The sequence below is a fragment of the Arachis hypogaea genome, chromosome 7 (assembly GCF_003086295.3).
Source record: "Arachis hypogaea cultivar Tifrunner chromosome 7, arahy.Tifrunner.gnm2.J5K5, whole genome shotgun sequence".
Classification (NCBI taxonomy): Eukaryota; Viridiplantae; Streptophyta; class Magnoliopsida; order Fabales; family Fabaceae; genus Arachis; species Arachis hypogaea.
This window is the reverse complement of record NC_092042.1, coordinates 2734872-2748903: the sequence shown is the minus strand read 5'-3', so window position 1 is coordinate 2748903 and position 14032 is coordinate 2734872. Positions and strand designations below refer to the sequence as shown.

Here is a 14032-nt window from a genome sequence, read left to right as displayed (position 1 = left end):
TTATAAATTTTGATTACTCAATTCATGCAATCGTTGAATTAAGCATGTTTAATTAATACATGATTTAGAATTATTAGTTACATTATTGTGATTATATTTCTAAGTTCAATAAATGTATATAACAAACATATCATTATCCAATTTCTATATTTTTTTATATTTTTATTATTAATTTCATAAACTCAATCACCCACCCGCGCATGCCTCTTGCTAGTTATTACATATAGAGAAAAGAGAGATAAATAGAATAGATGTTTTGAAATTGACACTGCATAATTAGGAACTCTCATCAGGCCGGGCCGTGCAACTCGAATTCTGACCCAGACTCAATTGAGTTGTTTTCTGGGTTTTTCTCGGGTCAGCTTTGTGCCATTTCATGAGGTGGATCTAAATGCTTCAGGCTCGGATCGTATACACTTCTAATTAAGGATAACAATCAATAGGGTAGAATTTGGATTTAATCTTAATTTTACTCGAAAGCTGAGATTTTTTATTCGATTATAATTTAAAATAGGATAAATTTTTATGTACAAAAAATATATTAAATTATCAATTAATAATATTTTTTTAGCGGCTAAAGATTTTTTGTATTTAATGCGAAGTCTTTAAGTCAACATTCACTTAAAAACATATTTCTATATAAATATATAACATATAAAAGGTGCGAGTGCGAGTTAATCAGGTAGAATTGAGACTCAACTTGCACCCGACCGATAGAGTGCATGTTGCCAACTACAATAAATCTTTAGATGTTTACAAGTCCAGTTACAATGTGAGTGTTGAGAAAAAATTGTGGTTAATTTTTTCTTTTTGGCTAATGTCTTAAACAAATCATTCGCACAAGCTATATTTGTTTGTTAATAATTTTTAGTGAGTAAATAGCTAAAATTGTTTCTAAAAAATATCCCGATTTTCATTTTGGTCTTCGAAAGATAAAGTTAATCAAAAACGTCTCTAAAAGATATACGATTGGTCACGTTAGTCATTCCGTCAGTTAAATGATGACGTGTCACGTTAAGTGCCACGTGGCATATGATGACGTGGAGGGCTAATGCCACGTGTCACAAGATGATTGGTTGACGTGTTAAATTAGTGACACGTGGTATGCCACGTGGCACTTGACATGTAAAAAAATTATTTATAATTAAAATAGTCCTTAAAAGTTTATACGTAAGTCATTTTCATTCCTAAAATTTTAAAAATTAATCAAATTAGTCCTTATATATTTTTTTATTTTTTTTTATAATATTAAATTTAAAATATTTTTTGATACTACTAATTTTAATAGAAATATAATTGACAATCAAAAAATTAGTAATTATATCTTTTCTTCTTAAAAAATTTTTCAATAAAAATCTCTCTCCTTTAATTCTTGTCAAAATCTCTCTTATTCTTTTCTATTCTAAAACATTTTTCTTACATTATTACATTTTGCTGGAATATATATATATATATATATATATATATATATATATATATATATATATATATATATATATATATATATACTCAAAATTAAAATGTAAGTATTTGTTAGCCTAAACAAAATTATATGCTCAAAATCAAGTTTATGTATGTTAACCTAAATGAAAGTAATACCGTAATTAAAAAAAAAAGATGTATAAATTTTTATTAACTTTGTTTATGGTATTATTATTTTTTTCATTACGGTATTACTTTTATTTAGGTTAACATACATAAATTTTGATTGAGCATATAACTTTGTTTAAGTTAACAAATACATACATTTCAATTTTGAGTATATATATTCCAGCAAAATATAATAATGTAAGAAAAAGATTTTAGAATAGAAAAGAATAAGAGAGATTTTGACAAGAATTAAAGGAGAGAGAGATTTTTATTGAAAAAATTTTTAAGAAGAAAAGATACAATTACTAATTTTTTTATTGTCAATTACATTTCTATTAAAATTAGTAGTATCAAAAAATATTTTAAATTTAATATTATAAAAAAATAAAAAAATTATATAAGGACTAATTTGATTAATTTTTAAAATTTTAGGAATGAAAATGAATTGCGTCTGAACTTTCAAGGACTATTTTGATTATAAATAACTTTTTGATATGTTAAGTGTCACGTAAAATGTCACGTGTCACTGACCTGACACGTGGCATGCTAGGTGTCACTGATCTAACACGTCAACCAATCATCTTGTGACACGTGGCATTAGTCATCCACATCATCATATGCCACGTGGCATTTAACGTGACACGTGATCCAACTGACGGAAGGACTAACGTGACCAATCGTGTATCTTTTGGGGACGATTTTGATTAACTTTATCTTTCGATGACCAAAATGGAAATCGGGGTATCTTTCCGGACGATTTTGGCTATTTACTCAATTTTTAGTAGATTGTATTTTATAGTGTAATTTTAAAGTTTTTCTTTAGTGTATTTAAAAATAATTAAAAAATAAGTTAGGAAAAAATAATTGTGAATGAGAATAAAAAATGTGTAAGATAATATTATAAATATATTTTACTAATCATGATATATACATAGTAAACAAATGTTGTGTCATTATACACTTTAAATATTTGTAACCAAAAATGGTTATTATTATAATTTTAATATAATATTAATTGTATTTAACAGTTATTTTTTAATTCAATTGGTAATTATAAGTATTGAATTTAATCACTTTTGTATAAATATTATATAAAAATCTATTATTTTTATTTTATAAAATTATAAAACTGTTATCTATGCAAAAAAAACTGACGTGACACAATAAAAAAAATTAATATATTATAAGCTCATTCAATAATAAATTTATATCCTCTCTTATATAATAAAAATAGACATGTATTCAAAACTACTAGAACTGATGCAAACACGTAAAATATAAAAACATGAATGTTTGAGTTAGCTAAGTAGCCATGAATTCAGAATATAACTTAGAAGCCAAAATGGCTATACTAGAAATTAGAAAATTGAACTTAGTATTTAAGGTTATAACGGTTGCTTACACATAACCCTTAACCGTTAAAGTATAATTTCATTTGTTCTTTGTATCATATAAAAATATATACATCTAAATCTAAAAATGCAGCTTGATGGACATTAAGTGTTGGACAAGGCACTAATAATAATAACAATAATAATAGGTTTAAAACTCCATGCTCTCATTCTAAAAGGATGTTAAAAATAAGTTGACATCACATTACATTACATCTAAAGAACAATTTAATCCGAATAACCCTAAATCCAATCATATTTGTAATCCAAATGTTCAGAGAATCTAAATCCTTACATTGTCCCTTTATCATCACAATCATAAAATTCTACTGCCTTGAAATACCAAAATGGCTTCCATTTGATTAATAGACACTAAAGCATGTCCCAACAATCTTGTATCTTCTCGCAAAAACTGAGATATCTCTCTCTTCATGTACAAACAAGGGCCAATCTCAACTGAGTTTAGGTGAAGAACACCAAGATGAATAGGAAAATAAACAGTGCCAGCAAACCCAATATCATCATGATCTGACCCTTTGCACTAGCTTTCTTCATCACCATTGCCACTTTTTTCTGAAATCATAATCCAATATTACATTTCAACTCTCACATCAATATTCAAAGGTTTTTCCCATTTATATACAGAGGCATGTCTAATGAGAGCCTTAACTTTACATGAGAAGTAAGTATTGACTGTTATACCAATATAAATGGTAAATATTGAAAGTTATTTAAAGATCACATAACTTTATATATGAATTTTGAACATTAATACAAATTATAACAATGAAGGTTTCGAGGGACAAGACTTGGGTGTTGCTTTTGTATATAAATTATAATATGCAAGAGTTTATCATCCCTTTCTTACAGTGAATCCTTTGCTCACTTAATAGATATTCAATTAGTTAGTGACAGCAATTATAAAAGTATAAATCACAAACACTATAACATTATTAAGAAAACAAGAAGCAGAAACTCACTTGTACGAAATCTAGACGATTGGATGTACTGTCCATCTCATTACCCAGTTCATCTATAATCTTTTCCTGAAAAAACACCATCATTTCTACAATTTTAGAATAAGAAACATTTCGTACGAACAGAGTGAAGTATGAGAACAAGTTTCATTAACACAACTAAACAAGTGTTACCTAGGCTCCTAGTATTGAACCGATATAGCAAGAATCAGAGAACAAAAACTCTCACAAATATACCTGTGCAAGGAGTTCTTCATGTATCGTAAGTCCAACACCTCCAATTCTTTGTACACTTAAACTAAGCTCATCCAACTCCTCATCCTGTTTTCTATCCGTACCAAATAAATCTAATTCAAAATCCAAAATAAAATAGCACGAAGAATGGTTTTTGCATGGGGAGATGCATTATCATTAGGGATGCCAAAGTAGGACAAATGACATGCTTAATCAAGGCTACATGCAAGATAGAGAGAATGAAATGAGAAAAGGGGGAGTTAAGTACTTCATAAGAAGCATCTGTCTGTCAGATTCTGATTCAATGAAATCATCATTATGGTTGGCAGTATACTGGTTGGATGTATCAGCTTGATGTGAATTAGGAAGCCTCATCAATTCCCTGCGCATCCCATTCACACTTGCATGGTTCGCCACATTCGAGGCCTTTCCGGCTTCCACTGAATTCTTCATTGTGCGCACCTAATTGAATACAAGAATCGTTTAGGATTGCCACAGGCATGAAAAGCCGGGAATATGATGTGAGGAACACTAATAAAAGAAAGTAGTGGTAGATGAACCATTAACATTAGGTTGAGAAAACAATTTGACTATAATCCACCCTTCTCTTACTAAAATCTGGAATACATCATGGATACCTGAGTGCGAGCACTGCTGGTCCACCTTCTCCGGTTTTCAATCTCGACCTCATCAATGCCATACCAAGAAGGATCTCTAGATGCAACAGAAATCGCTTTGTCCAATTCATCCACCTTTCTATCAAAAAAACCATATGTCAGCACTTTGCATGGTTTGTGTACACAACCATAATACAGCAAAGAGAGGATTCAATCCAAATATTAGCCTTGCTTATGATGTGTACCGAACACTATGTTCCCACAGAAACGAAAGAACTTAATAACCCTCTTGTGTTTTCACAATCGACAGAGTAAAAACCAAAACAATTCTACATAACTCCAAACGTCAATCCCATCCTTATTTTTAACCTTTTCTAGCATCCCCCGCCCAAATAGCATGAACAAAATCAAAACAAACCTTAAGCATGCCACATATAGTTCTCAAATCCGAAATCATGTAAATGATTACAATACAATATAGGAAAATAAGGAAAAACTTTACAAGGTAGTGTGTGCGTGGTTCTGCATATGCAATAGGTATACCTGCCATTCAATGCTCTCACAAGCAGTAAGAACTTCCTTTGAGAGATTTGTTCGATCCCCACCGTCAGAAGTGCTTTCCCATTGGTGATAAGAAGATTGCAACTTATCAATCTAACAACACACAAAATGTTTTCGTATAATTAAGAATATCCTGCTCTACGAAATAGAAGAATCATATAACCATTAAATAAAAAAAAAATGATCCTCAATCCTTTCATTTCTTTTCAGTATTTTTCAGGTATAATTACATGCAATACCATAAGATCGCAATTGTATTGGGATCTGTTCAAAATCCAGAATTCAAATTCAATAATAGCATGATCAGTTCAAAAAATCCCAATCACTATAGTAACCATTCACCCAAATAGGTGTTATCACAGTTCAGTGATCAGATTTGAGTTGGTGGATCGACAAAATTCACGGATCGAGTAATACGAGCGACAGAGAAATCATTTGGCAGTTTCAATTGTTGAATAAAAATTGCAAAATTCAATGTCGAAATTGTACAGAAAAAGGAAAACCTAAAGGATTTGAAGAAAAAATCAAAATAGCAAAACGATGCGAACTTACGGAATCTTGAATCTCCTCTTTGACAACGTAGAATGGATCTTGAGCTGAGGGCATATTATCTTATTGTTATTGTTGTCTGAACTCTCTCTCTCTCTTTCTCTCTCTCTCTCTCGACAGAGAAGATAAATGGCGAAAGAGTGACACACTGTTGCTTTCTCTGTTCCCTGTAACTTCGCTTTATTTTCAATTTACCCTTTAACTTTCTTAAATTACAAATTGACCCCTTTTAGTTTGCCTCATATTATAATAGTTAATACAAATTTCCTTTTTCTTTCTCATTGATACTTACAGTAACACTCTGAACTATGATACGATCACTTCTATAAGTTATCGTATTATTGTGTAAACCGTAAACCGTATGTTAATAAAAAAATAAAATATTTTATTTAATTTTTAATATATATTATTAAAATAAAATATTAAAATAATTAAAAAATTAATTAATATTTTAATATTAATAAAATATTATTATAATTTATCTAAAAAATATTTTATATTATATATGCATACTCTCATATCTTATGAAATTTTAAAATTTGTGTGTTACATCGTGATAGTGCATCATAGTTCTAGACCACTATATTAGTGAGAGATAAATTCAATCTAATTTCTATTTTTTTCATAATATTTTTTAGTTTAATAAATTAAAAATTAATTTGTTATAATTTAAACTTTATTTAAGATTTTATTGGTTGTTCACATTGTTAATTCATAGATTGCTGTATATATAATATATATTTTAAATTTTTATACTTAATTAAATTATGTAAGCTAATTATTAAATTTTAAATTTTTGATACTTAATTAAATTATATGAATTAATAATTCAATCAACTCAAATAAAGAGTAATTTTTTATTTTAATTAGCTAACTAATCTAACAATTACAAGTTTTTAGTTTGATGGCGATGGTTATTAGTTTAGTAAAGATTGTTCAATTTTTGAAAGAAAATTCAATTGATTTAAACTACAACATAAAACTTTTATAGTTAATTTTTAACTTAATTAAATTGAATGAATTATTTGGAATTTAATAAAATTATATAAACAAAAAATCAAACTATGTTATAGTAATGCTTAAAAGAGACCTAAACTAAAAATAAAACATCATTCGAATAAATATTACGATAAATATATTCATATAAATAAAAAAAATGGATAAAACGCACATATAAGCCAATTAGATACTCAGTCAAAAAAAAAACGAGACATGAATCAATCAGGAGAATGTTTTTATGTAGTTCGAATTAGACAAATTCGAACTAGACCAATAAATAACAATTCGAATCAGTCTATCTCGAATTAGACATGAACATGGTAATTCGAATTGGTGCAATTCGAACTAGGCATGCATGAAAGCATCATAGTAATTCGAATCAATCTTATTCGAATTACACACACAAATAAACACATATTAATTCGAATTGGACTGATTCAAACTAGCACCTGGTATATTAGTTCATAGTAATTCGGAGCATGCTGATTCGAATTATAAAATATTTGCCAAAAATATTAGAAAAAATATTAGTAAAATATTGACCAAAAATATTAGAAAAAAATATTATATAATATAAAAAATATAAGGTTAAGTATTGTTTTCATCCCTAACGTCTTGGGTCAAAATCAAAATCGTCTCCGACATTTTTTTGTTATTAAAATCATCCTCAACGTTAAAAAACGCTTTAAAATCGTCCTTTTTACCAAGGAAAAACAACCATTTGTACCCATAAACTTTACGAACGCTGACAAAAGTACCCATTAAAGAAGGAAACTAACGTTGTATCCATCAAAGATGGATTCCGTACGACAAAAGTATCCAAATCATAAATTTATGTTGACTTTTTAATAAAATTCCAGAATTACCCCATCCTTTATCTTCAACCCATCATCTCTTCTTTCCCAAATCTCAAACACCTCCAATGCCACTACTTTAACCACCTTTTATTCTCTACTACTCTATTAACCACAACAGTCACCTTTTTTCACGCTGACGATGACAAAGACAACAACAGGACAACTAGGCAATCCATCCGTTTCCACGTAACACTAGATGGAAAAGCTCCGGAAGTGAGACTGAACCGAGATCCAGCACAAGGTCCTGTGGTGTGATTCAACTCCTCCTAGATCCACTTCAAGTTCATGGACTCCATGGAAAAATGTACTATATTTACAACAGTACAAATTACAAATTTATTATATAATTAACGAAGTTGAACTTTCTCACTCTCCCAAATCACCATCATCATGTGCAAGATTCCTGTGTTACTCACATGCGACCCCACCAAAGCGATCTTGCCAAAGTTTCAATTTTTAGCATCCAAAGGTGCTTCTCTTTCTGACATTGTAAGTGATGGAGGAAGGGTTGTGATAGTAATGGTGGTAATAGAGTGTTGATAGGATTTGAGATTGGAAAAGTGATGATGAGAAGTAAAATTAAAAATTAGAGTGAAGTTGTTTTTGTTTATGGCTGTGACAGTGGAGAAGGAGGAAGATGAGGCTGACGGTTAGTGACGGTGGCGGTGATGATGGTATTAGTGAAGGAGATGGTAAAATTGATGAAAAGAATAAAGAGATGGTTAAAATTTGCTGAAAGGTGTATTGAGATTAGGGTTAGAAAAATGGTAATTTGGGGTTTTTAGGTATTGAGATTAGGGTTTTTAGGCAATGGAGGTGTTTGAGATTTGGGAAAGAAGAGAGGAAGGGTTGAAGATAATGGTGGGGGTAATTCTGAAATTTTATTAAAAAGTCAACATAAATTTAGGATTCGGGTACTTTTGTCGTACGGAATCCATCTTTGATGGATACAACATTAGTTTCCTTCTTTAATGGGTACTTTTGTCAGCGTTCGTAAAGTTCATGAGTACAAATGGTTGTTTTTCCTTTTACCAATTTTATTTTTTTTATTACCAAATTATCCCTTATTAAAAAAATTATAAAATAAAATAAATATAATTATAAAATAAAATTAAAAAAAAAAGAAAGAAAGGGGGATACAGAGAAGCGGGGTGGGTGGGGAGAGAAAGAAAGAAAAAGGGGGGAGGGTGGAGCGGGGAGAGAAGAGGGACGCCATGCCGCTGCACCGCCGCACCGCCGCACCGCCACCCGCCGCTTCTTCTTCTTCTTCTTCTTCTTCTTCCCTGTCTCAGACTCCTCGAACAAGAGCTCACCGCCGGCGTGCCTTTCCTGCTTCACCATCGCGCAGCAACATGGAGCATCTCCTGCTTCACCACCGCCAGCGAGCCTCCCTGCTTCCCCTCCCTCAATTCCTGTCACAGAAAGAATCAGAGCTCACTGCCGCCCGTTACCCTCCCTCCAACCCCTTTCTGTCATGCCCAGACCACCGGCGCTCCACCACTGCCTTCCCTGTCCCCTCTTTTCTGTTTTCTATTTTCATAATCCAGTTATCATTTTGCTTTCAATTTTTGTTTTTTGTTAGTGTTAGATGCTTGATTTGATTCTGGATTAGTTTAGCTGGATTTTAATTTTCTGTTAGTTGATTTTAGGGTATTGAATTGCTTGAAAATTGCTGCTAAATTGTTGTTGTTGTTGAACTTTTGTTATTGAATTGCTAAAAATTGCTTCTGCTGTTCTTCCGCTTCTGCTTGATGTTCTGTTTTTAGTTGATGGTTCTTCTGGTTTTCAATTTTGTTGATGGTTCTGATGATGATGATAATGATGATGATGACCATGATGATAATGGTGGTGGTGGTGGGTTCTTCTGCGTTTGTTCATCTGCTTCTGCTTTCGTTAATGTTGAGGAAGAAGAGGGGTGTTGAGGAAGAAGATGGGAGGGGGTTGTTTTATTTTTTTAATATTATTTTTATTAATTATAAAGGGTAATTTTGTCAAAATAATAAAATCGAAGTGGTAAAGGACGATTTTATAACGTTTTGTAACGTTGGGATGATTTTAATAACAAAAAAAGATCGGAGACGAATTTGATTTTTGTCCCCGACGTTAGGGACGAAAACAGTACTTAACCCAAAAATATACTATAAAAAATATTTAAAAAATTATAAATATTAGTTGAACGTGAATTCTATAGTATAAATCTAATCTATGTAATTATTTTAATACACCAACAATTCTAAATCGAATTTAATTAGTTTGATAATACGAATCTATGAAAAAAATTGCATTTTATAAAATTTAAAATTTTTTATTATATGATAGATTAGTAACGAGTACATTACAAATCTTTTATAGTACTCATCATAACAATGTTTAATTTAATAATTGTTATTAAAATTTTAGTTGTACTCATTACAAAATAAATAATCACAATAAATTTTTTTTATAAAACTTTCTTAAAAGATTCCATCAGTATTATAAAAAAAATACTATAAATCGATTTACATAAATTGACTTATAAATTTCTAGTACTCAAAAAATCTTCTAACAAATTTTCACATTTTATAAAATTATTTACAATGAGATAATAATAATAATAATAATAATAATAATAATAATAATAATAATAATAATAATAATAATAATAATAATAATAATAATAAGGTTTAAACATACTTTATTATATTAGATTAGACAAAAATTAAACTATTTAAATAAATAATTCGGTATTTAGAAGTCAAGTGTTAGAATAGATTTTTGGAAAGTATTTATCATATTATAAATTCATAATTATGTAAGTATGTGAATGATTTATTTTTTAAATTACATTTTTAAATTAAATGACTTTTAATATTATTAAGAAAAAACTACCATTTGTAACCATGAATTTTGCGAACGCTAACAAAAGTACCCATCAAACAAGAAAATTACCGTTGTACCCATGAAAGATGGGTTCCGTGTGACAATAGTACCCAAACCGTGATTTTTCATTGACTTTTTAATAAAATTTTCAAATTACCCCTTCTATCTTCTTCCCCAAATTTTAAATTTCACAACCCTCATCCTTCGTCTTCCTCCTCTGCTGCTGCCAGCCACCAGGCATGAAGACGTTTCCTCCCTCCGACACCTTTTACTGGTACAAGAATGAAGACGTTTCCTCGTACCGAAGTGGCTTGGAGCTGTGGAACCATCATCATCATCATCACCAACCGGAACACGACCTCATACCTCAAGCAAGGCCTCTCTTCCACCAAGATCTTTACAGCTTCGCGGCTGCTCTAGGAGTGGGTCCAACCACCGTGTCCGACGATCAGTCACCCTCGAGATCGGCCTTCCTGGTGACGGCGTCGGCCGTGGGGAGCGGAGCAGCAAGTGGAGCAGGTGGGATTAGCTGCTAGGACTGTGGGAACCAGGCGAAGAAGGATTGCCCTCACATGCGGTGCAGGACATGCTGCAAGAGCCGTGGCTTCGATTGCCAAACCCATGTGAAGAGCACTTGGGTTCCCGCTTCCAAGCGTCGCGAGAGGCAGCAACAACTCACCTCTATCCAACAACAGCTTCTTGCTGCTGATGTTCCCAAGCGCCAAAGAGATCATGCCTGGTGGCTGGCAGCAGCAGAGGAGGAAGACGAAGGATGAGGGTTGTGAAATTTGGAATTTGGGGAAGAAGATAAAAGGGGTAATTTGGGAATTTTATTAAAAAGTCAACGAAAAATCACGATTTGGGTACTATTGTCACACGGAACCCATCTTTCATGGGTACAACTCTTGTTTAATGGGTACTTTTGTCAGCGTTCGCAAAATTCATGGGTACAAATGGTAGTTTTTCCTATTATTAAACTACTCTTCCACCTTAGTCCATGACAATAATAAAGAAATCTTGTGGCCCACAAATTTAACTCAATAGAATACATAAATTCAATTACAATTTTAGTCTTTATTATCTTATCTTTTCTTTTTTTTATCTTATCTTTAGTTATTCTTATCTTATCTTTATTTGCTTTTATCTTTCATAGGACAATGCTCTATATATATTTAGTTTTATCTTCATAGTTTACAATTCAATTCAATCAATCAACAATCAATAAAAATTTCTTCTTCTTTTCTTTTCCTATTCTTTCACAATTTTATTAAAGAAGAAGAAAAAAAACGTGTAACAGGAGATACGCGTTGTGAACAAATTCGTGAGAATAAGTGACATTGGAGCAGTTGCATCCCTCAAAAGAGGAGCAGAGGGTACAGAGTGCCAAAAGGAAAAAAAGCAGAAGATGAGAAGGATCATGGATTTGAAAGCATCTCGCCAATGTTCTACCATTCTCAATGTTTTGTCCACTCACAAACATGGGTGGCTTTTCAATCAGCCAGTGGATCCTGTTTTGTTTCAAATTCCTGATTATTTTGATATCATAACACATCCCATGGATTTAGGCACAATTAAATACAAGCTCGAGTCAAATAGCTATCCTTTCATGGAGAATTTTGTGGCTGATGTCAGATTGACCTTCTGTAACTTCATGATATACTATGCCCATGGTGAGAAAGTTTATAAAATTGCAATGGAGCTCAGCCAAATATTTGAGGGTAAATGGGAAGAGTTTGAGAGAAGTTTAAAGTGTGAACAAGATCCTAAAAAAAGTATAAATCAAGAAAATGATACTTTGTCCAACAAGCCACCTCAAAGACTTGCGAGAATTTGTTACACACCAACTCTTAGTGCTACGTTCAGAGTAATTTCGAGAGGTATGCACAAAGGATCAAAAGGACGTGTACACAAATCTGGTGCTGATAAACTAGAAAGACGAGGTCATCGCAACTCACATTTGCAGAAGAAATCTGATGCTGATTCTGTTGAAAAAGAGTTAGGATTGAGACCCAAACTAAAGCTGCTGAAAAAGAGCCTAAAGAGACAGAAAAACATAGAAAGAGAAATTGCCATTGGATTAGAAAAGATTAAGATAACTGCGGATGAAAAAAATAAAAGTCTGAAGGAATTTGAAATGCTATCTTCTCAATCCCCAAGCAGTAAAATTGTAGCCAAATTGGGGCAGCTTAGTTTATTTGACAAAGATTATAATAATATGCAGATGAGTAGGTTTTGAATGGAAGGAAGAGATCATCCTTAGTTGAAGTACTTTTTAGCCATTTTATTTATTTGTACATTTTTTTAAAGTTTAAATTTAAAGGTTGGTGGATTTGTGTGTCTATGGATATGAGTAAAGCATATGCAAGTTTTCATGTGTGACTTGCATTTAAATGCATCTTAATCAAATAACATACTTTCCTTTAATAAAAAAAATCACCCTACTTCTTTTTCAACCTCCTCCCATTGTGAATAATCAATCTTTTAATTTAGCTCAGAATCCAACCATCTCTATTACGTCTACCCAAGTAAAAATCCAACATCAAGTTCCGCCGCAAGCATTTTTTGAAGATCGCTGCTCAAGCACAGCATCTCCTTTTACATTTTTACCGCCGGCAGCTCAAACTCCGCCGCACGCATTTTCCTCCGCGTCACCATCAGACGCTCAACAATTTCATCGGAACTTATCCAAGCTGTGGATTATTGACATCTTTCATCCACCAGTTTGCGGGGGCGTATTAAACTACTATTTTACTTTAGAGCATGACAACAATAAAGAAGTCTTGTGGCCCACAAATTCAATCCAACAGAATTACAATTTTAGTCTTTATTATCTTATCTTATCTTTTCTTTATTTTATCTTTAGTTGTTCTTATCTTATCTTTATTTGCTTTTACCTCTCATATGACAATGCTCTATATATATTTAGTTTTACTTTCTTAGTTTACAATTCAGTTCAATCAATCAACAATCAATAAAAGTTCGCATTCTTTTCTTTTTTATTCTTTCACAATTTTATCAAATATTATTAGATTGTGCTATTTTTAAATCGGTCAATTCATTTTATATTTATATATTGTAATTATTTATTTTGTAACGAGTACAACTAAAATTTTAATAATAATTATTAAATTAAATATTGTTACTATGAGTACTATAAAAATTTGTAATATACTCGTTACTAACCTATCACATAATTAAAACTTTTAAACTTTATAAAATGCAATTTTTTTCATAGACTCGTATTATCGAACTAATTGAATTCGATTTAGCATTGGTTCTGTAAGGTCCCACATCGGTTGGAGAGGAGAACGAAGTATGCCTTATAAGGGTGTGGATACCTCTCCCTGGCATGACGCGTTTTAACGAGTGAGTGTGGGAGGCTTCGGCTATCATTTCTA

General features: G+C 31.4%; 1 protein-coding gene across 2 annotated transcripts; it reads right to left on the bottom strand.

Annotated features, from left to right (window-relative positions):
• Window positions 1-3129: 3129 nt before the first annotated feature.
• On the bottom strand, window positions 3130-6128 carry LOC112701953 (syntaxin-61). 2 transcript variants are annotated; one of them, XM_025752780.3, is made up of 7 exons: window positions 5923-6128; window positions 5353-5463; window positions 4831-4948; window positions 4461-4654; window positions 4196-4286; window positions 3962-4027; window positions 3130-3554 (listed from the first exon to the last, which is right to left on the bottom strand). In XM_025752780.3, exons 4-7 carry the CDS (start codon window positions 4643-4645, stop codon window positions 3444-3446), a joined length of 453 nt encoding a protein of 150 aa, XP_025608565.1. In that variant the 5' UTR covers window positions 4646-4654; window positions 4831-4948; window positions 5353-5463; window positions 5923-6128; the 3' UTR covers window positions 3130-3443. The 2 variants fall into 2 exon arrangements, with proteins under 2 accessions (XP_025608565.1, XP_025608563.1); XM_025752778.3 differs by having other exon boundaries at window positions 4831-4944; window positions 5923-6096.
• Between the last annotated feature and the right edge of the window lie 7904 nt (window positions 6129-14032).